The 26,184-nt window shown below is 46.4% G+C and overlaps 1 protein-coding gene across 6 annotated transcripts; it reads left to right on the top strand.

The window, feature by feature from the left end:
• Positions 1-83: 83 nt before the first annotated feature.
• Brox (BRO1 domain and CAAX motif containing) lies at positions 84-24,843 on the top strand. Of its 6 annotated transcripts, XM_013157428.3 has the most exons (14): positions 84-242; positions 3,248-3,364; positions 5,633-5,739; positions 6,078-6,174; positions 8,495-8,590; positions 10,350-10,422; positions 13,313-13,418; positions 14,173-14,262; positions 15,870-15,955; positions 16,896-16,977; positions 17,210-17,360; positions 17,870-18,029; positions 18,903-19,022; positions 23,537-24,843. In XM_013157428.3, the coding sequence occupies exons 2-13, from the start codon at positions 3,264-3,266 to the stop codon at positions 18,987-18,989; spliced, it is 1,236 nt and encodes a 411-aa protein (XP_013012882.1). In that variant the 5' UTR covers positions 84-242; positions 3,248-3,263; the 3' UTR covers positions 18,990-19,022; positions 23,537-24,843. The 6 variants fall into 6 exon arrangements, with proteins under 6 accessions (XP_013012882.1, XP_003474520.1, XP_063092751.1 ...); XM_003474472.5 differs by lacking the exon at positions 23,537-24,843 and having other exon boundaries at positions 18,903-21,272; XM_005005587.4 differs by lacking the exons at positions 84-242; positions 23,537-24,843 and adding an exon at positions 361-657 and having other exon boundaries at positions 18,903-21,272.
• The last annotated feature ends 1,341 nt before the right edge of the window (positions 24,844-26,184 follow it).

Here is a 26,184-nt window from a genome sequence, read left to right as displayed (position 1 = left end):
ACGTTCTACCGCCTCGCTAGCTGTCATGGCGCCAAAGACGTGACACCCCGCCCTGCGCCTGCCTGGCTTCCCGTTGCCTCGGTAACTGTCATGGCCACCGGTCACGTGCTTTCCGGCTCGGCACTGGCTTCCGGTCAGCTAGTTGAGTATTCTCGGCTGGTCGACTCCTTTTTGTCCCTGGTGGACCGCGACTTTGCCCTTTTCCCACCAAGAGAAGTGCCACGCTGACTGTGAGGGGTTCGGTAAGTATATCAGAGGATGTGCCTTTCCCAGTGCGCTCCCTCCTATTGATCCCTAAGTCCTAAGCAGCAGCCTCTCCCCACCTTTTCAACTTCCATAGACCCCTGGATGCTGCTCTAAACAAGTCGGCTTCTGATGCCCTGAAGCAAACTGTGTTGGTGCCACAAGTCAATAATACTGATAGTTAGATTTGCCGAGCGCCCTTGTTCCCCTTTGTGCTAGCTGCCGCAGTTCCGATAACCTAAACTCAATGGGGCTGCGTTCGGCCGTCGTCTGCTCGCTCCTCCCCGGTCGATAGCATTGGCTTTCCCCTGCCTTGCTCGGCCGAGTGTTGGCGCGTGCGCAGACGGCGCACGACGTCTGCCCTGGAGGTACGCCGTAAACAGGAAGTGGGCGCTGGGCTCGCTGCCACCTCAGGTAGGTCCGGCGGGCCTCGCGGTGGGCTTGCAGGTAGCCCCACGAACTTCGCTCCAGCGCGAGGGGCCGGCGCCGTTCGCTGGCCGGACCGAGAGGTGGCGCCCGGCGGACGCAGGAGCGGAAAACTTGCTCCACGAAATGGAGCGGGACTGCGGGGCTGCCCTGGGACAACTCGGCGATGCCGTTTCGCCGAGGCTTTCCCGGAAAGCGGGTTTATTTGGAAGGTGTTCGGAGAGGGTCCTCGGAAGGACCTTGTAAGACTGAGTCGTAAACGCACCTCCCAGGTTCAATAGAGGACACGGTTGTTTTTCTGTTCACTACGTGTTGCTCCTCAAAACCAGTGAGTAGCAGTGCGCGAGCCCCGTTAGAAAGGTGCCCACCGTGCAGCCCTCGCTGCAGCGCACATCTTTCCGGGAAGGCCGCTGGCGGCCTTCTGCCTTCTGCAGCGGCTTCCTGTTGAGAAACCATGGCGGAATCCGTTCTGTGACTTCCGGGAGTCTGATTGCGGTATTTCGTCCGGCCTGACTTTCCTGGATGCTGCGTCCAGTACCCACTGAGTGGGCAGCGACCTGTGGGCAGGAGACACAGCCCTTTTGCTTCTTTTTTTAGTCAGCATTTCACTTAGTTTTTGAAATGTTTTAATATTTAGGGCAGAAGTTATTAATCAAGTGTACTTTTTGTAATACACTTGATTTTACCTGCTGTTTTATGGAAAGTACCTTTATTATAGAGTAGTGCTAGAACCAATCCATTGATGTCCACAGAATGGGGGAAATATAATTAACTGAAAGCCTATTTATTTGGGTAGCTTTAACAGTAAATGAGGGTAACCATTTCAGTCTCTTATGGGAATTTTTCGTTAGTGGCCCAGTGTCCCTCTCACTGGTAGCTGTCAGCCAAAGTCTTCCTTACTGAAAACCACGCCAGCATCTGAATTCCTCCCACACACAGTGAACTAGAACTTTCCTGTTAGCAAGATCGCCTCACTCTCAGGTGATTTTTGTGCACATATAGTAAATGTTGCTAGAGTAGCATTAAAATACACTTTAATACTGTATTTTAACATCAGAGCTACTCTGGACAGCTTTGCAAATGCCATTTTTTTCATCCTGATCTAGAATCCTGATACAGACTACCATAAAACCATAGACATCCCTTAAAACTGACTTGTGAAGGTAAAATATTTTATTAGCGTATTGTTTTATATATATAATAATTTACAAATAAAATCTATGCTGCAGGACAGTGGATTAGTACACACACTCAGCGCCAGCAGGCTTTATGGGGGAAGAAATGAGAGGTTGAACTGGGGGAGGGGGCGTTAGTCCCTGGAGACTAAAGCGGTAACAGTGAAAGAGTTGTCTTAGTGCAGCGTGGGAGACACCATCAAGTAGGAGATGGGTGTTACTGAGTTGAGAGCCGGCAGAGGTCCTTGTGACTTGGTTGAATGACTAAGCCACTGCTCACAGAACAGAGAGCAGCGGGGTTTTGTTGATTTGCAGGTGTGGGTTAAAACCCAGTCATACTCAGTGGTTCCTAAAGATTTTTGTTTTGGTGTTTAGTGGCAGACTTGGACCACCAGGTAGTCACACTGAGCTCATCCTTGACCTGCTTAAATGTTTGAATACCTGATGTCTTTTCCCCATATAAGATATCTTTTTTTTTTTTTTTTCTTTTTCATTTTTATCGGTACCAGGGATCGAACTCACGACTGCCTGCTTGCAGTCTGCTGAGCTAAATCCCCAGCCCCCACACAAGATATCTTGACCTGGCACTCGGCAGACTTGGCAGAAACTGCCAAGTTACTCAGTGGATGTCCTCATCCTGCATAAACATCCTGGCCTTAGGGAAGGGCTGCAAGACATTAGTGCTTGATCTTCTGAAAAGTACAAGTTAAAATAGAAGAAACGCACACAAGCATCAGTGGTACTAAATTAAGTCTGCATCACTGTCTCGGGCAAAATTTTTAAATGGTGAACCTGTCCACAGAAAGAGGTGAGCAGAGTCTGTTTCAAGGGTTAAGATAGTGGAAGGGACAGATGCAGTGTGAAGTCGGAAACACCAGTCTTTTATCCCACTGTAGTCACCGGGTCAGATTTCTGTAAGCCTTAAAGAATCCCTGTTCTCAGCAGAAGCAGACTCAGGTACCTGGGAAGTAACCCAGGCAACTGTTAACCACACCCCAAAAGTCAACGATCTTAAGTACAGCAAAGCTAGTGGGAACCTAATAATGGAGGCTCAGTTGTTTAACCTTTATAAATTGACTTAAAAGCCAGGGAACCAGAAGTGCTTATTTACCACACCCCTCCGTGGCCCTTAGTAGCAGTGTCTCAGTTCATGCCAACACTGTACTTCGGTGGTTTTCTCAGGATCTTATGATGGGTGTGCTGAAAAATGCCCTGTGGTGGAGGGTGATAGATTAGCTGTTCTCAGGGTTTGTTTCACCTTTCCACCCTTCTGTCCTACAACTGTCCCCACGATGGTCCATTTCATATTCTCTAGTAAACTCTTCACTGAAAAATTATTTTTGTTACTATTTTATACTGTTATGTTTATAATATGTCTAACTTGATATATTTCTTATGTGCAGAAGACATCCAGAGAAAATGACCCATTGGTTTCATAGGAACCCACTTAAGGCTACTGCTCCTGTCTCTTTTAACTACTATGGTGTGACCACTGGCCTTCCTGCTTCAAAAATTTGCAAGTAAGTTTTAGTTATTGTCAACAAGTATGAGGTGGTCACTCTTGGATACAAGATATCTTTTTAGGTTTCATGGGCAACGTAGGAATATGTAGCACATTGTCCCTAAGCTAAACTTGTTTCGCCATAGCATGAGAGATGCCAGAAACTAGGAGATGGACATTATTGATTGGCTGATGAGTAAGTTCACTGAGTTGAGAACAGAGCAAGGTCCCTGTGACTTGGAATAGCCATCAGAGAAGTCACATAGGAGAACCAGAGCTGCGTTTAAATTGCGTCTTTTGGTTCAGGAGTCGGTAAACTGTCCCACAGGTTCAGCTACTGTTTGTTTTTAGAAACAGTTTTATGGGAACACAGCCAGACCCGCATTTGTTTGCATTCTGCCGTGGCTGCCTCCTGACAGAGATCTTGTGACCCACGGAGCCTAAGTCGTTTATTCTGTGCCCCTGTGCAGAAAGTGTTTCAGGACAGTTCCCGATGAGGTGGAGGGGAAAGAAGGAGGTCACCGCCGTCGGCAGAACCGTGCGCTAGGGACGGGGGGCAGAGTGGATTGGCTGCAGCAAACAGGAGCTTTGACAGACACTTCCCAGGAGCCAGCTGAGTGGGTAACCCGACTGACCGGCAGGCTCTGGAAGATTGGAAAGCGTGCAGTCTCTGAGATGTAAAGTCTGGGTAGTTGAGACAATGGCTAGGCCAGGAAAGGAAAATCAGAGAAATCACCGGGTCTCTAGACCAATATCCTGCAATGTTTATTTTGAAAATCACTAAATAGTAAGTGCTTTATGTTTTGTGGGCCACATGCAATCACTTTCCTCTTTGTTCTGCAGCCTTTGTAAATGTAAGCGCCTTCTTAGTTTACGGACCGATGAAAACAACCTGTGGCCGGATGTGCAGTTTGCATCTAGCCTCCCGGACACTGGCCGCCACATAGCTGTTTATCTGTAGCAGTGGGCGAGTCTCCTAACTTTTTTAGACTTGATTCCTGGTGTGTTAGATATACGGCATAAATTACATATTTCTAAAGTTCATTTTTCTCAAATTCGATAATTTTAAGTTGAGTTTAGCTTTGTACAAGTTGGACTATAGGTGACAGTTGAGCACCTAACATGGAAATTTCTGGCACATAATGCATAAGCCTTTAGGCTTTAAAAATGTTTTTAAAAAATTCAAATTTCTTCCTAGTTTAGGAATCACCCTTTCAGCTTCTAGGTAGTACCTCAAGCAGTGACACATTCATAAACCTGCTCAGTTCTGGTCAGCAGTATGTAATTGATACATACTTTATTGAGCTAAGTAAGACTCCATGGAGTCAGTAACGATACATAAGCACTCTATCAGGATGAAGTCTGTCCTTTCCTCTAAACATGACAGCTACATTACAGTCCTTCTAAATCAAAAGAAAAGGTTTGAAATCTGATGTTCTCACACTTAAACATTTTGAGTGTGTGCTTTATCCTAGCCACCTCCTAAATCGCAAGTCTGCAGCCCTACTCTCTGGGTGCCTTACAGTTAGTCTTTCTCTGCTCATTTGCACACTTTTCAGGGGTCTGCAGCCTTATCTATGCAGTGTGATTTCTGGGAACCTTCAGTGAGCCTTTAGTTGCCTTCTGGATAACATATGAAAGTGAACAGAACAAGTTAGAGCTGACAGTTTAGATCCAGAAATGGATTTAGTGAAAGATGAGATCCCAGAAAGGAAAACCTGAAAGCCAAAGATGGAGATTTTTAGGTAGAGACAAGAAGATGTAGAGAAAGTAAGAAGGAACTTGCAGAGATGAGAGACGCACCTGGGAAACCTAGTATTATGGGAAAAAAGAAATTTAAAGTGGAAAAGGCAAATCTTTGTTGCAGAGAAGTAAAGAAGAGTGGAGATGAGAAAATAGTTCTACTAATAATTTCTCCGTGCGCCTGAGTTCTGGAATAAAAACTATGAACTCGCTGAAGTTGTGCATTCTTAATCCCTCCCCTCAATTTGAAATGCAGCATTTGTTTGATTTTCTAATTAAAACTTAGTTGCTATGTACATTTATTACATAATCGTATTCACGATTTGCCTCTTGTTTGGACTGGGTTGATTTTAGTACAGTTACCCTTTTCTAAGCAATTGTTACGATTTTTAAACAATTGATTTTGATTTGTTCTCATGTGCTTGGTAATACCTTCAAGGAAGTAGGGTAGGCATAGTGTGTGTTAAAGCTTTTTTTTTAGCCGCGTTTCCATGGAGTATTTTAACGCAGCCTCTGTCTCTTTACCTCCCCCGTGTCTTGTAAGTGACCTGAGATCGTCCAGGGCACGACTCCTCGAGCTGTTCACTGAGCTTAGCTGTAACCCAGAAATGATGAAGAATGCAGCAGATTTGTATTTCTCACTTTTGCAAGGTTGGTTGTTGGCGTTTACTTCTAAGTTTAAAAAAAACAACTCTGAAGAAGTTCACATTACTTCTTAGACTTCTTATTTGGATACATTAGTGTTATGGGTCATGATGTGCCTGGATTTCAGAAATGTAAGCTTGTAATGGCAGTATGTGTTCTAACACTTAAGAAATTAAATGTACGGGTACTTCATACTATGTAACCTCCAGAGACAGTGTGAGATGTAGTTGGAGAAAAGGGCCAGAAGTTTCATTCAGGCATCTGGAAAAGTAATTATCTGAAAAATCTTTTAAAAGAATGTGTGTGATGTTTCTTCTAACACTAAAATGTCTGTCTTCATATAGGTTTCATAAATTCACCAGATGACTCTACACAGGAAAGCAAGTTACGGTACATTCAGAATTTCAAGTGGACCGATACACTACAAGGACAGGTTCCAAGGTAAACAGTTAACTCACAGCCTCTGTATTTGAAGAAGATAAGTGTAGGTCTGATCTACTTTTTCTTACTGGAAAATTAAAAGCATTTGACCTTAATGCTTTCATTTCATCTTAAATGAAAATAATTTATTTCTCACAGACCAGATCAATCTTTGAAATAATACAAATATTAACTAGAACAGCCATGACTTATTTTTAATAACACATAAAGAAGGTTTAGAGAATTTAGAACCCAAGCTGACAATCAGTCTTTGCCTACCATTAAGCCAAGAAGAATTTAGCTTCTCCCCTTTTTTTGGACGGATAGTTCAGATGTCCTTGATCAGTCTGTCTTTTCCTCAGCTGCATACTCTTTGAATCTCACCATTGTTTTCTCCTTGTTTCTCTGTACTTTTTCTGCTTTTTTTAGAAACTTCCCTTGAGAACTTTCCATCAACCACTTGAAACTTCATAGTAATTCATACCTAATTGTAACAGTGGTGCTAACCTTCCCTTAGCTGCTTTTTTTTTGTTTTGGGTATTTTTTGGGGTTCTTTGTACCAGGATCAAACTCGACCTTGTGCTTACCAGGCAAATGCTTGAACTGCTAAGGTAAATCCCTGGCCCCTTAGCTGCTTTTTAAAAAACACAGCTGGGTTGTCAAGGTTCTTGTGTTGCTATAGAATTACTGTTTCGTAAAAGCAGAAAGGAAGGACCTGGGGACCGCTGCAAGAGCAGGGCGCTGGCGCTTGCAGGAGAGGGTGGGTGTCGGAGTCCCACACGCACATCTGGACGCACACCCTGGGCTTCTACTGAGTGGATGTTTGTTGTTCCCATGGGGTCAGAGGACTAGAGACACAATAAGAAAATTCATGTTAAGTGAATTAGAGTATAGTGCAGGCATATAAAGAGATAGTCATTAAACATTAGTTTTCTTCATTCATTGGGAATATTGTGTGTAGAATTCATAAATTGGGTCTGAAGTAGGGACTATGTATCCTTGCCAGCATTAGTATTCTGGGGTACTTTCTAGGACTTTATTTCCTGCTTTTCTTTGTGATCCTTCCTTCAGCCAAAATTAAGGAATTTTTAAAAATTTAAGACTATCTTTAAAGGAGCAACTCTTATTATCATTAGTGCTTTACAGACTTTAATAGATTGTAAAATGTTTTGGATTACATAAATTTGGTGTAGCACACTGCTCGTGTGCTAAGTTTTTATTCCATGTCACAGCAAACTGCTGTTCATTGTTGTTTCGTCATTTTATGTGACAGGGAGGGCTTACATGGTGAAGACTTTTAAGTGATACTGAAAATTCGGTTCATACAGAGTGTGATTTCCCCTTCTCAGTTGAAATTGCCGTGTTCTGAAAAGCGCTTCTTTAGCTGTGCATGCTCTACCTGCTATTTGGGGCTGTGCCACAGAAGTGGGGTGTTTTGGAGCAAGATAGGTAGAAATTAATGAAAAGGGAGAAAGCTATTCGAGTCTTCATGTACATTAGCGAAACTGTCTCATTATTTAAAGGTAAAGTTCTGGGACCAGGGATACAGCTTGGTCCCCTGGCGCCTCCCTGGCAAGAAGGAGGTCAGACATGCAATTCCAGCGCCAAAACAAGAAGGTGGTAAAGTTCTAGGCAGACAGAGCCACTGGACCTGCAGGTCCTCTGACTCAGAGGCTCTTCATGAGGAGATGAACACGCTAGGAAACATTTTAAGAAGTAAAACCATTTTAAGAAGTTTTTTCATAACATCTTTGCATATTATAGGTGCACTAAGGAGGAGTTTATAAACTGTTCTTAATTACAGTAGGTTTTCTAACTTTTTTGGCATGGTAATAGCAGTTGACCCAAGGTCTTGTGCATGTCAGACAGTGCTTTGCCTCTGAGCTGCACGTCAGACCAGAATTTTTTCTGGTCTAAAATGTCAACATGTCTTATGCCTTTCACAATAAAAAAAGTACAAAATAGTTAAAGTTTTGGTTTCTTCTTTCCTTTGGGTAACTTTTTTGTATCTTAGTATTTTATGTAGCAAATAAGCTTATTCTGCTTTATCACTTGAGACAATGTATAGGAATATTCAGGCTGTTGGAATGACAGTGAATATATACTACCTTTAAATAATGAGATAGTTTTGCTATTGTACATGTAGTTTTAATATCTGATTTGCTTAATACATTCTTATAGTCTTGTTTATGGCCTAATTCATGATAGACTATGATAGAAACAAGGGACAAAATATACTTGCTTTCTACACCTTTTACTTCTCAGAATACTGATTGGCTTGGTATTCAGAACACTTCAGTTGTGTTTCTGTAGAACCCACTGAATGTGTTTTTAATTCCAGTGCCCAACAGGATGCTGTTTTTGAATTAATTTCCATGGGATTTAATGTAGCTTTATGGTATACCAAGTATGCTTCAAGACTGGCTGGAAAAGAAAAGTAAGTTAAAAAGAAAAATGCATGTGCAGTTATATGTTATGTTTCAAAAACATGTTTCATTTTTAAAAATTCTTGACCATTGATTAAAAAGTGCTGCTTCAGGTAAGTGAAAGATTGCCTCCTATTTTAAGTACTAGATTAGAATTAAGAAGCCTAGCATTAAATGGAAAAAGTTTTTTAATAACCTTGTCATGTGGAAGATCTTTCTGAATAAAAGACTAGGGGCTGAGGGTTTAGCTCAGTGGCACATTGCCTGGCTAGCTGGCAAGTGCGAGGTTCTGAGTTTGATTCTTGGTACTGGAAACACAAACACACTGGATAAAAGTCTCTAAACCATGAAGACTTAAAGGAAAAGATTGAATAAATGCATAAAAGTATTATCAACAAAGTTTATTAACAAATTTCACAATTGGTCAAAAGCATTGCAATGCACATAATTTATTTTTATAATACATGCTTTTACAAATCAAAAAGGAAAACAAAGAATATACAGATAGTTCATAGAAAAATAAAAGGCTTAGAAGTATATGAAAAAATGTTTTGAAGTACTAAAGATCAGCAAAATAAGATGGTTTACAGTTTTTATAATAGCTAATGTGGACTTAGCATTTGGAAACTGCAAGTTACGATCTATCCTTACATAGGCGTGCGTAATATGCGGCCACTTTCAAATGAAGCTGAATTCTGTGTGCTGATATGAATCATCTCTGTACTGTAGCAATTAAAATAGGCAGAGCAATGAGTTTGGATACTATTGTGCATCTACTGAGTGTTTAGTATTGGCACTTATTTATAACAGAAGAGTCTGGAAGGGGAAAAAAGACAACTTTGCCCAGAGTTTGTCTGTAGGCAGGATCTCTGGTGTTTTCATCTGTTGTATGTTCTCTTTGGATACTGTCCTACTTTACTATTGCTGAGAAAAAATACCCAATTCTCTTAAGTTAAAGGAGGGGAGGCTTATGTCAGCTCACAGTTTGAAGGCAGGGCGACATGGTAGAAGGGAATCCCAGGGGAGGAACAGTTCGTGGCAGGGCAGGCAAACTCCACGAGATTTCCCTCTTTCCCTTTTTATTTCATCCAGGGAACAAGCCTGTTGGTTAGTGGGTGCTGTGGTTTGTTTAAGTGTCTCCTCAAAGCCTCATGCAGTCATGGAGGTGCCTGAGTGCAGTATTTGTGATTGGTTCATTGTCTGGTGCTGGGATTGGCAGTGTGAGTGCTGCACCCGCCCAGGGGAGGGAAGGAGGTAGGCTTAACAGCTCTTTGTCCTTTTTGTGCTTGTTGTTTGTGGCTATCATAAATGGCTGCCCCTTAGCCAACCACCTTTCCTGGAAGCCAGCTGAGTATGGACTGAAATTTCCAATAACTGTAAGCTAAATAAACCTTTCCTTCTCTGATTTTGGGTAGTCAGGTGTTTTGTCTCAATAATGAGAGAAAAGTAACTGAGACAGTGGGTCTCCACTTTTCAGTAAATCCATCACCCACACCCAGAACTGTGCTTAAACCTGTCAGCTACCTGAGTGTTACACCCTGACCCAGTCATTTCCAAAGGCCCACCTGTGAGCACATGAGGCATTGAGGGACATCTTGGTGCCAGTCCTAACAGACTTTCCTCATGTGTTTCTTCAGTGTCAAAATTAGGTGTCTTTGAGGAAGAAAACTAGTGGTGGTAAATTTTGTTCAGTGTCATAGTATACTAGTTGTTTGTTTTAGTAGTCCAAACTAGATCTGTCCTGTAACTAACTTAGCCACTGTCTTCAAGCATAACAGAAGACGAAGCAAAAGAGGTCCACCGAAGCCTGAAAACTGCAGCTGGGATTTTTAAACATTTGAAGGTAAAGAAATGTTTTAAATTGTATGTATTTCTAATGCTTTAACTCTTGGATAGTTTTTGTGTTTTTCTTTTGGTAAGGGGGTGAAATGCTTTCATTCTGTAAAGACAGCACTTCCAGACTCAGTGGGGAATCTGCACTAGGACAGGACACCCATTTTCCATTTTCCCAGGGTGCCACAGCGCTGGATACTCAAGGCCCCTTGTGTAAAATGGCATAATGTTTCCATGTCACCCACATACCTTCTCCCTTACACGTCTTAAGTCCTCCGCAATAACTACTGCAAAGAAAATACTGTGTAAGTTGTGCCATGGTGCTGAGGAAGGATGACCCAGCACAGATGCCACATTTTACTCAAATGTTGTAAATATGGGGGAGGGGGTGTCTGCAGATGTGGAGCCCTCAGATGACACAGGGTGTCTTAGTTACTTTTTACTCATCGCTGAGACAAAATACCTGATTCCCAAAGTTGGGAAAGGGAAGGTTTATTTCTTACAGTTTTTGGAGGTTTCAGTCCATTTAAGAACTAAGGTTGGCTCCAAGGCAGTGTGGCATGGCAGAGCCCCAGTTCATTGCAGCCACAAACAGCAAAGCAGAAATTGGCAAGAGAGCAAGACACACCTTTTTCCTGCAATTATATCACATCCTGGCTCCACCCCTAGGCTGGTATAGCACTCACACCCCCAATCTAAGTGCTACACAGTGAAACAATCACAAATGCACAGTGCAAAAGCATGAGGCTTGGCCACCAGCATAAACCGTGACATTCCACCCTTGGCCCCCAGGACTCATGTATATCTTTTATACAAAAGACAGTCCATCTCTAAGAGTTGCCAAAGTCCTAACATCTTCAGCATTGCAGGGAAGTCCAAGTCCCAGGTCTCCTCCTATATCTATGGCAAACTCTTTAACTGTAACCCTCTGTACAAATGAAACAAGGTTAAACAGTTCTGAAATGCAAGGGCACAAGATAAGCAATACCATTCCAAAAGTTACAAATAGGGGAATATATCTAGTAGGGTGAACATTAAGTCCTAGAGTTACATGCTTAGCATTTGAAGCAATCTCGTTGCAAGTTCCAAAAGGCTTGGATGATTCCATCCCCACAGCACTTCCAGGGATTTTAGCTCCCTCAACTTCTCTCTTAAACCCTATCTGCTCACTTTTTGCAGCTTTCCTTGGATAATCCATGTTCCTGGCTTTTTCAAACTTCTGTGGTCTCCACTGCACCTTTGGCTTCACCCTTACATCTTTACAAATTGCCCTCTTGGAAGCATACTGCTTGGCCTCCCAGGCCCTTTGCAATCGAAGTGGAAGCTGTCTTATTCTCAGAATTTGTGCAGTTTCTTTGCATCTAAAATCAACACCTTGTGAATGCCACCAATGTTTGCTACCAGGGGAGCAGTAGCCAGGCTTTTCTCTCTCTCTGTAGGGGTCCAGTGCCTGGATTTCTAGGCTCTGTTTACCTGATTGTGAGGAAAAGCTTCTCTATGTTGCCGCTATTCTGGAACCTCATGTGGCTGCCACCATTCTGGAACCTTGTGTGGCTTCTGTCGCCATTTTGACGCATTGTGCTCTGAAGTTTTCTCTGAGCAAATTCTTTCACTTTTACAGTTTAAAGGCTGCAAAGGATGGAGACCCATTGCTTCCTGGGATGCCCCTGGCCATCTTTCTGATTTCTTTGTTCCTTCTCAGCAACCAAAGTCTCAGCTCTATCTTTACAATCCACAGCTTTACTGGAGTTTTCCTTCTAGTCAAACTCACAGTGTTTTAAATTATCCTGCTGGGCCCTTTGCTCTTGATTTGCAACATAAAGCTGGCTAAAAGCTCTCAACAATAACCAAGCCACAGCCTCAACATTTGACTGCCTTGAAATTTCCTTTGCCAGATTAATCAGTCCATTGCCCTTTGTCTCAGTCTCAGGCAAAGTCTCTGGGCAGGAGCAAAATGCAGACAAACTTTCTGCCAAGCCATAGCACACATCATGGGGAGTCCAACAACCAATGCAGTCTTTCTTCCCAGCAGAAACCTCCCAAGCCTGGTCTTTAACATCAGTCTTTCTATCAGCCTTCTGGTCTTCTGACCAGAATCTCCTTTACAGAACAGCCTAAGCTGCTCCAGCTCTATGCATCCAAGCGACATGTCCGAACCTTTCCAAACTCTGCCCACAAGCCATTTCCAAAGTCTCTCGAAAAACGTAATCAGATATAGTCACAGCAAGGACCCTACTCTCAGTACCAAATTCTGTCTTAGTTTATACTTGTTGCTGAGACAAAATACCTGATGTCCAAAGTTGGGAAAGAAAAGGTTTATTTCTTACAGTTTTTGAAGGTTTCAGTCCATACTCAGTTGGCTGCAAGGTAGGGTGGCATGGCAGGGCCCCAGTCCCCAAGCTCCTTGCTGAAAACAGCAAGGTGGAAACCAACAACAGAGAGAGACATATCTTCTTCCTGCCATTACATTGTATGCTGTCTCCACCCCTAGGCCGGTGTAACACTCACACCCCCAGTCCAAGTGCTAGACAATGAAACAATCACAAATGCATAATGCAAGGGCAAGAGGCTTGGGGGCCACCGACATAAACCATGACCCAGGGCCAGCTGTTCATCTTCTGGCTCCAGTCTGAATTACTTGAGTCATGAAGGCAGCTGTGTCCAAGTCCTGGTGTCTCCATTTAGTGTGGAACTTCCCAGGCACTCTCACAGTTGGAAGAGTCAAGTTGTGATATGGTGCTTTATAGCAGTTTATATTATGTGTAAGCTGCTTTTTACACAATTTTTGTTTGTGTTCTTAATTTCTAGTAAGTCTCCAAATTGTCTCAAAACCTCCCATTTTCCTCATCTGTAATAGCTGGGTTAAATCAGTGTTGGCATCTTCATTTTCTCTCTGTCAGGAGAGTCACATCCCGAAGCTGATCACACCTGCAGAGAAGGGAAGAGACTTGGAGCCCCGGTTGGTGGAAGCCTATATTCTCCAGTGTCAGGCTGAGGCTCAAGAAGGTAGCCTGTGTGTTTTCCCATTGGTTTTCAAGAAAACGAATATTGGCACTTAATGACCTTTCCTTTTAAATCAGAAATAGCTGCATAGCTGTAATGAGTTTCTGGTTTTGAGAAATTTGTAGGAAGAGTAACTTTGCCTTTAACATCTGCCTTCATAAAGGAACAGGCCTTTCAGCTTAATGGCTCTTGAGGATTTTGGATAAAATCGGTTGTGTTTTGTACCTCCAGTCCCAGCTATTTAAGAGGCTGAGGCAGGAGGATCACAAGTTTAAGGCCAACCTAGACAACAGAGCAAGACCCCGTCTCAAAAAAAGGGGGAGATTTAGCTCAGTGGCACACGTGCCTGCCTGGCAAGTACAAGGTCATGAGTTTGATCCCCCAGTACCAAAAAAAAAATAAAACAAAATTTTAGTTCTGTACCATTCCACATAGTGGGACTCACGTGATATCAAGGAAATGTCATGGGCTTTGTTTTTTCTTTCTTTATTTCAGACTCTAGTCCTCTGAAATGACCACTCTTACTATGTCAAGCTGATATAGTAATTCTCTGAGATTAGCTAAGTAATTGGCTTGTGATTCACTTAAGGAAATGGTGTAGAACCACCAACCTCAGTGTTTTCACTTGTGTTTCAATTTTCTAGAACTTTTCTGTTAAACTTGAACTTTACAAAAATCTAGAATGGTGTCAGGCTGTCTTTTGCTGTTCTCACTGAACTTATAGCTCCCAGACCCTTCTCTTGTGTTTTGCCTACAGTGACAATTGCCCGAGCAATTGAACTCAAACACGCTCCCGGGCTGATTGCTGCGCTGGCATATGAAACAGCCAATTTCTACCAGAGAGCTGGTGAGTCCGCGAACGCTGGTATTGCACTTCTGGTCTTTGGCTTTTCAGATTTGTTTCCTCTAGGCTGAGTAGGGGTTCAAGATAAAAGGTTTCTCAGATTTTTCAACTGTCTGCAAAACGGAATAGCTTCACCATTCTATCGGTCTTGTTTTGAAGAACTAGAGCCCCTCAGTGTTCATAGGCTGCATAGCTGCTTCTGGAAAGGACAGGGCTGTACCTCATAAGCAGTCCTATCCAGCTACCCACACAGCTACTGGCTTTTGACATTGGATTTGGTTTTCAAAAATCTTTACGATGACCACAGTACTCTTATTTAGCGGAGAGGCTGAAGTTCCCAGTGAGGGTGACCTCACTTCTCCCTTGTAGCAGGTCGTGGGGGGAACTAGAATTCAGTCCCTCTGGTTATTCTCTCTTTTTAAAATTTTATTTAAAGAACCTCTGGTTATTCTTTGCAGTCAGTTATTTAAGAAACATGCATGTCCCCTTCCCTGCCTCCCTTTCTCTTCCTCCATTCTTCTCGCTTCTGTTTTCCCCCTCTTTCTTTCACCTCTCTTCCCTATCTTTGTTCTCTTTTTTTCTTTTTTTTTTAAAGGCATTTGGGGAAAAAAATCATTGAGATGCCCAAGAACCTGAAATAATTCTTTTCTTTTTTAATACAAGAAAGGAAATTCAAAACCCTTTTTTAAAAAAAGGAATATGCATGTATTTCCACTTAAGAAATAATTACTGTTTTTTAACTGCTGAGTAGAGCTAAGAGCTAAGCTGCCTCAGGACAGAGCAGACACTCAGCACAGTATTCGGTCCCTGCCACGCGACACTGTAACAGTGAAGTAAGCTGAACCGCTAGGGTGCACCAGGGAGGGCTTTCCAGAGGAAGCCACCCTCCAGCTTCTCCTTGGAGTACGGAGTGCAGTTCTGAGTTTCTCAGGAAGCTGCGCGTGAGAGTAGACTGAGTACAGTGCATGGGGCAAGAAAGGACTGAGCACTTTGGGACCTGCAGCAGCCACTCATGGCCAGGACCCAGGTGGAGGAAGGACAGGGACACTGGGATGGACGTGGGGGCCAGAAAGGCCATGAGCCCATCTAGAGCATCCTGCCGGGTTCTGTAGAGAGCCAGGACCTGCCCCAAGACTCGGAGTGAGCCCACTCTCAGGTTTGCACTGGGCAGGCTGGGGGCCGTGGTGTCTTGGCACTGGTGAGGACATTGAAGAGGCAGAGAGGAGGGAAGAGACCCAGGCGGAGTGGGTGCGGGTGTGCCCTGCCGTGGTGTGTGTTTGACACAAGATCCCACAGGACGGGAGTGAAGGAGACAGGTGTGCCCACCCTGTCCCACCTTGGGTAACTGCATGACTGCTCATGCTGCTGGTTATGTAAACCCTGAGCCAGGAAAAGTGGTAAACAGTGCCTACTCACATTAGTTAAAATCAGTAACCATCAAATCAGAGAGGTGCCGTGACATTAACTGTTAAATAGTTAACAGATTTGGTATAAATACTTGAATCTTAGATTTGTATGGCATTCTGCTTTTAGTACCAGAACACATTAAATAAAAGTCTTCTAGTGAATCAGGGTGAAATTATATTTTGCTTTTTAAAATGTAACTTTAGATCATACTTTATCCAGTTTGGAGCCTGCGTATTCTGCTAAATGGAGAAAATACCTTCACTTGAAGATGTGTTTCTACACAGCTTATGTGAGTACAAAGAACCCTAAGACCTACACAGACTCCCAGGGCATATCTCCCAGACGCGTGCTGGGGGCACGTGACACCATAACCACTTGCCACCAGGCAGCCATGGGGACGTGGGGGCTGGCTCTGGGTCCCAGGATGGGGACACCCTCCAGCGAGCAGCCGCCCCTCCGCACACTGTGAGGACTCTCAGTTGCGTCAGGCTGCACACCAAGGATCAGACCAGGTCCCCCCAAGGGTGTCATGTGCAGTGGGTCACATCAGTTGGCAGAGAACTGTCAGCCAGCCCTTTGAGACATTGCTTAGCAGTTTAGGATACTGTTATTGCTACCAGAGTAGCTGTTTACTGATTTGTATTGTCAGAGACATGGTTGCACCCTTTCTCAGGTCCAGGTAAATATTTCCCTACTCGTGCCTCACAGTCTGGCTCAAGGCGAGCATCTCCGGCCCCTTGCAGCCCCTGCAGTGATGCAAACTATTAAAACGGGAACTTCATGCCACCGAGGCAGCACGGCACTTTCCTCCTCTGACTGCCCCGCCCTCCTTTGTTTGTTCGTTTGTCTTTGAAAACCTGAACTCCCTGTTGAGTTCAGGCTGGCCTTGGACTCGCTGTGCGGCCCAGGCTGGCCTCGAGCGCACAGTCCTCCTGCCTCAGCCTCGCAGGTGCTAGGATTGTAGGCATGCACCACCACACTAAGCTAACGCTGGCCTAATTTTAAAAGTAGATTTCCACAAGTGCCTTCCTCGTGGGATGCGGTTAGGAGGCTGTTTTTGCTCATGTGATTTCCCCCATTTATAGGAATGGAAAGGGAGGAGCTGACCCAAGGAAAGAGGTGCAGGGGGTGGTGCGAATGCCTCGGGCCAGTGCAGTGGTGTCGTCTCACTACTGCACACCTCGGTCTCAGTGGGGACAGGGCATGAGTGCTAATGGGTCTCTCCCCAGGCATACTGCTACCATGGCCAGACCCTGCTGGCTGGAGACAAGTGCGGTGAGGCCATCAGGTCCCTTCAGGAAGCAGAGAAGTGTGAGTGCTCCTGTCTGACTCTTCACGGCTGGCTTTGTGAATAGTCATGGCTTTCCCTCAGACAGAGTGAACAGGCAGCTGGAGAGACCGGGCCAGGTTCCCAGGGGGAGCGGGTTCCATGAGGTGGCTGGGGGGCAGAGCAGCTGGTCAGCCTAGAGCCCATGGGGACTGCCCACTTCACGCAGCACCTTCTCACTGGGACTGGTGTCAGGTGACCGTCTCTCTTGCACAGTGTATGCCAAGGCTGAAGCACTCTGCAAAGAGTATGGCGAGACCAAGGGGCCTGGACCCTCAGCCAAGCCCTCGGGGCACCTGTTCTTCCGGAAGCTGGGGAGCCTTGTGAAGACTACACTGGACAAGTGTCAGAGGGAGAACGGTTTCATGTGAGCACACGCGCATCACTGCCACGGAGCTCGTTGCATCGGGATGCTCCTGTGATGGCCTGGGGTTTTCTTAACCGTTTCCCCATTTAACCTACCTGTTTCTTTGGATGTGCGTCTCGCTACCTGTAAAGCAGAAGATTGCCCTGGTCCTTTCCAACCATTTTCCACTCTTAAATCAGGGTTCAAACCACAGGTCGCCCTTCTGTGGGTGGAGAGTCAGCCCCACCCCTGCCTGTGTCTTCTGCATCTGGCTGGGCTGAACGCCTCCCTGCCTCAAAGGGACCCAGCTCTGCGTTTGTCCCTGAGCCCCTAGATCTTTGTCTTCGGGCAGTTTGTGACCTTAACAGCTCCAAGGGCAGCCCATTCTCATTGCTGTTCTCGGCTGTTGCTCTGAGCTGCAGGAAGTAGAGACTTGCTTACCATTCAGTCAGATCTTGAGCGTGTTAGGGACTCAGCCGCTGAATGAAGGAACAAATGAATGACCCACTACTTAAATTGCTTTCTTGTAGTTACTTTCAAAAAATTCCAGCGGAAGCCCCACAATTGGAACTCAAAGCAAATTACGGGCTGGTGGAGCCTGTGCCTTTCGAGTTTCCTCCCATGGGCGTTCAGTGGACACCAGAAACGCTGGCTGCATTTGACCTCACCAAGAGGCCCAAGGACGACGGTGTACGTGATGGGTTCCTCTGTTTGTGAGTTTGGAAAGGGAATAAAGTTAGCATTTTGATAGCTGTTCTCTGGTTCGGTACGTTGCGTGTCTGAGTGGTAAGCCAGCTAAACCGCCCTGCCAGGACACTGAGAAAGCCTGGTTTCCAACATGACGTTGTTTCCAGGCATGTGACTTCTGCTTTTCCTAGTGTGCCTGTGTCCCCTTCCGGAAGAGCTAGGGAGGAAGGTCACCGTGCCTCTGTGGCTGTGGCACTGCTCTTTTGATTCAGCATCATTGCAGGGTGTTTGAAGATTTGCTCCAGCTTCAACAACCTGAGTCATCCAGGAGCAAACTGCTTTATTCCTTAACAATCCAAGGACATTTGGTATTGAGCCGAGCAGTAGTTTATGTGGAAATTTTGAGATTTAGCTACCAAACAGACCAGGGATCTGTAACAAAAGGAAAGTACATTATTTTGCAAGTATGACCCCACCCTTGAAATTGAAATTATACAATTTCCTTTACATATTAAAAGTGTTATTCCTTAAAATAGCCATCTCTGTGTCCTGCTCAGCTTTGAAACAAACTGCTAAGAGGTGGCCGATCCTTGTCCTGAGTTTCTTCCCTGCCTGTGAGGCCACATGCACAGATTCCTGCTTAGGCTTCCTCCTGAGGGTCATGGGGTCCCTGAGCTGACTCTGGCCACCAGTCTATGTTTTATTGTCACTGAACTGTTGCCTGCTGGCTGTCTTGAAACTAATCGATATGTAGTTTGTGGAATAGCTTGGTTGGTCTTGGCACTTTGTCACTTACTGTGGCACCTTTTCAAAGTCTAACACCAAAGAGGACGCGTGATTGTGTTTGAATCCTGACTTACACTCTCTTTCCCCTAGGCCAAACCCAAGCCAGAAGAAGAAGTAAAAGCTGTGACGGAGCCAGATATCAAGCCCCAGAAGGACACCGGGTGCCGCATCTCCTAAAAGGCTATGTGTACCTGATTTTCTCTTGAGAGGGTAGGAGAAACCGTGGGGCTTCATTTCCTGCTGCTTCAAGTGCCCGCTCTACAGCGTGTGGAGTCCTCCTGCATTCAGAGAGAATCTGCCCCCAGTTGCTTGGGCTTGATTTCCCGGTAGCGAGAAGCTTCCTACTCCATTCCCAGCTCCCTTCGGCTCAAGTGTGGGAAGGTTCAGTGCCAGATGCACCATTTGAGGGGGGTCTTTTGAACACTGGATTCTGATTTTCAGCTTAGCGTATTCTAGGCCTGAGTGATACGTTTAGGGCAGGGTTTTCTACACAGAAACCTTTATTTTCCTTCTTATTTGATACCAAAAGAATGACAAGAATCAGTTTTGGAGACAGGTGTACCCCTCTCCGTCGTGTTCATTGTAGAATAGATTTATGTTCTGATTTATTTGTCTTTTCTGTGGAAAAAAAAAAGTCACAGTGCTCCCCAAAAACTTTCATAGCAGATCCCTTAACATGTATTAGGGTCTATAATTTACTTGAAAATCAGCATTTCTGTATTGAGACCTTTAAAGACTTGTACTTGTTTTATAGCCCCATGTTAGTTCATTCTTAGTGGCCCTGCAATGATTTCTGCAAATCCCTTTTCTAATGTGTTTTTTACATAGATTAAAACTTCGTAACAACACCTACTGTTTCTATCTATGTCAGGGAGGATAGTAAGGATGGGTAATGTTTTTTTGAAGAAATCAAACATTGCATGATATAAAGAAAAAAACTTAGGTTGTCCTGAATTACACTGGTAACTACGCCTTTCTTTAAAAAGTCTTAGTAAAATGCCTTTGTTGCCTGATTTCACTGTATATTGCTTTTATATGATTTTCTTTCATATATATATATATCACTGGAATTGTATTTCTTTAGGCCAAAAGTCATAGCAAAATCTTAAGAACATACACATACAGTATGACACTAAAAATGGACTGTACTGTTTGCACAGTTCAGTGTATGCACTTACTGGAGAAGTAGTGGATGCATAAAACTTCAACCAAACCAACACTCTGTAGGTTTACTTCCTGCCGAAGACTATGCTGGGCTGTTAGGTAATTTTCCTATCATGCAAGACAGATCGGTTCACTTCATAGTACTCATGGTCAGGTGCTAGGAGAGCTTTCTGCACGCCCAGGCTGTGCTGAGCACTTACATGGGCAAGTCACAGAATTCACCCAGCACTCTGTGAAAACAGTGTAAAATCTGCAAAGAGCACTGAAAGAAGAATGTACCTCCCTGTATCACAAATAAACACAGAGTAGTGTAATGTCTTAGTGTTTTGTCACTGGGCCAGAATACCTGGTGACACACCTGGAGAAAAGATTTGCTTTGGCTCACAGTTTCAGAGGTTTCAGTCCATGGTCACTGGGACATTGTGGTGGAAAGGTGAGTGGAGGAGGACAGCTGCTCTGAGGCAGAGGAGGAGCCGGGAAGCCTCTCCAGGGTACTCGCCCAAGTGGCCACGCCTCCCCCACTGTCCTCTGCACCACAGTGTTGCCCTGGCCAGGCCCAGGCACCAGGATCCAGCCTCAGCCATCTCCCAACATGGGAGCTTTCAGCAAGGTCTGTGGTCCAAACGGGGCACTGACTGCCTGAGTCCAGACGGTGTCAGATAGACGATGGCTTCAGTCACACAGCAAGCTCTTGCTTGCCACAAAACACTGCATAGACTCACACCTTTTTAGAAATGTGTAGAAATGCTAATAACGCTTAGTACTTGAAATTGCAGTTTCCAGGATGTTTGGAATAATAACATGCTTAGTTTTGCTCTGCCGACGATAGAATGCTAGGTGTCGCTGTGCTTTGTGTGGTCGTTACTGCAGTCACCCGCTGCCTGTGCTAGTGGGTGGCAGCATGGAAAGCGCGCTGGATGCCGCCCTCAGGTTGTTCCCCCCGGCACTTGCACGTGCACACCCGGTCACTCAGCCGTTCCGCTCTGTGGAGTGGAAACTGCACCCAGGGGTGTAAACTTGGGAGATGCTGCGCTGAAGCTGGCAGCAGCTCTGACCAGCAGACGCTAACAGCGGGCATCTCTGGACTCAGCTGAGGTGACAGTGTACAGCCAGGATGCCCCATCGCGCCTCACACCTTTCTAAATGGGACTGAGAGTTTGGGGAGTCACAGGACAGCCCGAGAGCTGGAACGGCCGGTGCCAACGCTGCAACTGTTTGTGGCAGGCGGTGATGCTCATGTACTACTACTGCCGAGTTCCCTTTTTATTTATGAAAATAAAAGCCGTTTTCCTTACACTCTCATTGAGGTCTTTGTTTCCGAGAAGGTGTTTGCAGTTACTAAGCACCTGCGGATCCAGGCTGTGTTCTTCCCACCCCAAGGCCTGGCAAGCATCTATGTTTGCGGGCAACTTTCCCTTTCTAACCTCAGGGAAGGGCTTGGGAGCCGCTGGGACGAGCACCACTGTGTGGTGAGCTCTCCCCAGCTCGGTTCCAGTGCCAACAAAGAATTTTACGTCCTGGCTCCATTAACACGCGTGGCTGTGAACAGCAGCATGGGCTTGGGTCATTGTACACCTGTGTCAGGCTGATTCCTGTGCCGCTCGCCATCCTCACAGAGTGCTGTCACACAGCAGTGGTAGACGCCTGTTTCTCATGGCCCTTCTCCTGTAGCACATGCAACTTGGGATCCAACTATGGCTGTCAGTATGCCCAGGGTGGTGCCCTGGTGGTGGCCTTACCCCAAGGCCTGGCTGCCTGGGCCACCAGGGTATCCAGACCTTCCGATGAGGGAGCCGAATAAGCCAGTTAGCTCAATGTAGATCACCCAGGGAGTCCTTGTGACATCTCCTTGTGGCCCACTCAAAGCACTGTCCAGGATGGGTAAGAACAGAGCCAGTGTGAAAATGCAGTTCTTAGAAACTGGAAACGACCGCATTTCCGGTACCTGCTCCGTACCCAGCACTGTGCTGTGCCCTGGGACACACAGACCAGTGAGAATGGACAATGTAGACCGGTAAGCTGTGATCCCAGCGTGCTGGGAGGCTGAGGCCAAGGCTCTCAAGCTCAAGCCTCACCTGGGCAACTTAAGAGACTTGGCAAGACCTTTTCTCAAAATTAACAGGGCTGGGGGTGCAGCTCAGGTTGACGGCCTTGGGTTCAGTCCTCAGCAGTGCAGAAATAGTAAAGGTGCCTACTTAGACTGTAATCCCTGGTCACAACATCCAGGGAGGAAGGCAAGCAGGCAGGTGGGCCAGATGGTGCCATGGAGATGCTGCAGAGCTGTAGGGACCAGGACAGTCAGGAAGTCTGCATTGAAGGCAGCAGGCGGAATGCACACAGGCTGGCTGGGAGGGCTGGGCAGGCCAGAGCTCCCGATCCCGACTCGGATTCTGTTGGGGCCAGTGAGTCCTCTCTCTGGGCGGATGGTGCCGTGGCAGGAGGAGGAGTGTGCAGTCCAGGGAGCACCGAGTGGAGGGAGGGAGCGAGCGAAGTCCAGGTTTCCTGGACTAGGTGAAGTCAAGTCGAAGAAGCCGTACTCAGTGTGGGCTGGAGAGCCCAGAGGGAAACTGAGGCTGCAGTGCCAGGCACACCGGGCTTTAACTTCAGACAGCAGGGACTTCCTCTGCAGGAGGCTGAGGCAGGTGGGTTGCTTGAGTCTAGAGTTCAGGGTCAGCCTGGGCAACACAGCAAGGCTGCATCTCTTAGAAAAAGGAGGACCCCGGCCAGGCTTCCCGATGCAGTCAGGGCTGTGGTCTCTATGCAGAGCCTCGGGGTAGATGGGAACCCAGGGCCCTAGTGGGCCCTAAACAGGAAGCTTACTAAGATTCTAACATTTTAGAAACTTTTCTTCTGTATACATACTAGGTACTATGGCAAATAAAAGAACTAGAATCTTTTTTCCTTTTGAGACAGGGTCTCCCTATGTACCCCAGGCTGACCTCAAACTCACAGCAATCCTCCAGCCTCAGCCTCCCTAGTGCTGGGATTACAGCCACACACTACCATGCCCAGCTTAGAATTTTTGTTTAATGCACTTTCATGAGCAAGCGCAGGGTGTGGGGCAGAGGGCCCAGAAAGCCCCGTGACAGGAAGCAGGGCCAGAAGAGCAGTGGTTTCAGAAGGAAGCACTTCCAGAAGATCTGCAGGAAACCAGATTCCCACATCTACACCACAGGGCCAGCCTCAGGCTGCTTCCCTCCTGCTGGGAAAGTGTCCTCGAGGAGGGAAGGTTTCACGTGGGTGCTGTGCACACGGGGTTATGGTCTGCCAGTCCCTGTCCACACTGGACCATTGTGCTCAGCCACGCACACAGGGTTATGGTCTGCCAGTCCCGGCCGCATACCATCTGGAGGGTGTGTGTACAACAGGCCGCAAGGAAGCTGGCGGCGTGATTGATTTCCTTTGCATGTAAGAATGTCTGAGGGCCAGACAACCTGAGTCTCTGCTTAAACCAGAGTGGAGGTCGGTGACCAGTGTCCCCGGCGAGCTGAGTGCCCAGGACCAATGGCTAAGCTTTTGTCACTGAAGATCATTCACTGAGTGCTTGTTCTTTCTTGCAGCTGGGGAGCTGCTTGGCAGAAGATTTGCTGTGTTCTTGGGTCTCTCTCACTCAGCCCAGAATCTGTGCATGCTGAGGACGCTGGACTGCAGAAGACAGGTGACTTTTGGGACACCCAGGGTGCCAAGAGAAGGGTGGCCCCTCCAGCTCCAGCTGAGGAGGAAGCACCTTCCCTCCCACTATCCCAGCACTGTGGCATGCTGGGCACCTGGGCTCACTCTGACTCATTTTACCCACGGCCCTTGGCGTTTGTCCACTCCATGGAGTCTGCTGTGGTGGGAAGCAAAGGAGAATCCCCTTCTGCAGCCTGTCTCCGGTAAGGGGCTCCCAGGGGTCTGGCCAGGCAGCTAAACTTCTCCCCCAGGAGGGAGCTGACACAGGCCCAGACAGCTGCCAGTGAAAAGGGTCACCTGGAAGGTAGGGGCTGAGAGGCAGGGACCAGCCCACCAGACCGGTAGGGGCTGCTTCTTCCAGCAGCCCCTCCTCCAGGGATGACTGTGGTGGAGGCCCACGGATGAAGGCAGTAGAGGCTGAGGTCTGCATCTCCGCTCCTGTCACCACAGCCCCACACCCAGGAAGGCACCTGTGGGCCAAATCTGACCCTAATCCAGGGACCTCGACCCAGCCACCTAGAAACTGCAGGCAGCAAAGAGAGTAACTTTGGGTGCTTTCTCAATCAAATCTTTGCAAGCTCCTAACTCCCTCAGTGATGGCTCCCCAGTTAGTGTGGACGTCTCCGCAGCAGGTGCCTTTCGGAATGCCGGGGGAGGTGAGGATCCGTCATCCTTTATCATGGGGCTCAGCAGCTGTAAGACACTGTGTTCCTCCAAAGAAAATGTGCAAAGCATAAACCTGCTTTTGGGGTCTCCCATGGAGTGTGCATCCCCCAAAGCCCTTCTGGCTCAGTTGGAACTTGCTTTACAATTAGCAGGCAATGCTTGTAGCTCAGCTGAGTGATCAAAGTCTCTGAGAATTAGGCACCTCTCCCCACCCTCAAGTTAGAAAACACATAAGGTGATTTCAAATGGATAGTTTTCTTACTTGTCAACAAATTTTCAAAACCTGGAAAGATCAAATGCAGAAACCATAGCTACTTGTACATAGCACAGGTTGTGCTGGACAAAGTTAAAAAAAAAAAAATCAAACACGGGGTTTCCCAGTCATCAGACCTGGGTTCCATTCCCTTCCTCAGTTTCCCAGCTGTGTGACTTTAGGGCTGCAGAGCTCTGAGCTCCGGCCTCTTTCTTGGTAAAATATGCATGGTGCTTCTCTTTGTGGGCTCTCATGAAATAAAACGAGCTGAAGACACTTTTAAGGCTGTGGATATTTATTGTTCTTATTGAATTAACAGTTCAGGAGGCATTATCTGGACATTCCCAAAAGAACCTGGCTTTCTAAGGTTCATCCTTTGCCAACGCTGACCCAGGCTAACTCCAGGCCTGGCCGCAGGACTGGCCGTGGCCAGCGAGGCAGGGAGCAGAGGCGGAGCAGCACTCAACCCTCCTGGTGCCCCTCAGAAGCCTGGGCCAGCCACTGAGGGATGAGAGGCCTCTGAAGCCTCCAAGGATGCTAGACACCACCTGGGACAGCCCAGCCCAGCCACGAGGGGCCTTCCAATCCTCCTCGTGGGACAGATGAGCCAGGCATCAGAGCCCACATCACCATGAGAAACAGAAACTCATTCCTGTTGCAAGGTTTGCCAAAGCCCCTCAGCCGCAAATAATTAAAATAATGACTCTGCAAGAAAAGGTGGTTGGAATTAATTTGATATGGAATCAAAGACAGAAGGAGGCCTGGGACACCAGGTGCAGTCAGCTGCACGGGGACTCCGCGATAGTCATGGTGCACAAACAGCTCCAGAATCTCAACGGCTGAAAATGAGGATCTCCAGCCCCTCCCTCAAAGCTCAGCTATGCTGGAGGAAGGCCACCTCTCTAGCAGATGACGATGGGCAAACTGGCTGCCCATGTGCAGAAGAGCAAGTCTACACCCAAAGCTCTTGCCCTGCACTAACTTCAACTCAAAATGGATCTAAGACCTGGCTGTAAAAGCAGACACACTGGAACTGCTAGAATATAAACAGGACAACACTTAAAGATGTAGTCATAAGCCAGTTCCTGAACAGAGCTTAATAGCACAAGAAATACCAAGAATCAACAGTGAGAGTGCATTAAATTAAGCCCATGCATAGCAAAGGAAGCATTCGACAGTGAGAGACCACCCACACAGCGGGAGAAGCATTTTGCCAGCCACTCCTTGGAGGACTAATACCTGAATGTATAAAGAACTAAAAAAAAAAATTAGAACCCTTCAAAAGAAATGACCCAATTTAAAAATGGGCAATTGAAGCAAATCATATTTGAGAGGAGCAATACAAATGGCCAGTAAGTGCATGAAGAAATGCTCAGTACCTGTCTTCAGCAGGGAACGCAAATCAGAGCGCTCTGCGATGCCACTGCAGTGCGAAATGGAGCCGCCAAGAACACATAAACAGCCATGCTGGCTGGCGGGCAGCAGGGAGAAGCCTTCCCCCCTGCCCTGCCGCAGGAGTCAGACCAGCACGTCTGCCAGGGGGCGCAGTGTGGAGCGTCCTCAGAAAACTGAGCTAGAAATGCATTTGACCCAGCTGTACCTCTCCAGAGTGTTTTC

The sequence above is a fragment of the Cavia porcellus genome, unplaced genomic scaffold, assembly GCF_034190915.1.
Source record: "Cavia porcellus strain 051 isolate PalLab524CR breed Dunkin Hartley unplaced genomic scaffold, mCavPor4.1 scaffold_26, whole genome shotgun sequence".
Lineage (NCBI taxonomy): Eukaryota > Metazoa > Chordata > Mammalia > Rodentia > Caviidae > Cavia > Cavia porcellus.
This window is presented reverse-complemented; position numbering and strand designations above follow the sequence as displayed.

What these genes read in the sequence shown, in the direction of transcription:
- Brox (XM_013157428.3), top strand. Translation starts at nt 3,264, where the DNA reads ATGACCCATTGGTTTCATAGGAACCCACTTAAGGCTACTGCTCCTGTC. An exon ending in AGACTGGCTGGAAAAGAAAA is followed by an intron (nt 8,591 to 10,349) that starts GTAAGTTAAAAA and finishes ACTGTCTTCAAG; the next exon opens with CATAACAGAAGACGAAGCAA. An exon ending in TGTGTTTCTACACAGCTTAT is followed by an intron (nt 15,956 to 16,895) that starts GTGAGTACAAAG and finishes GTCTCTCCCCAG; the next exon opens with GCATACTGCTACCATGGCCA.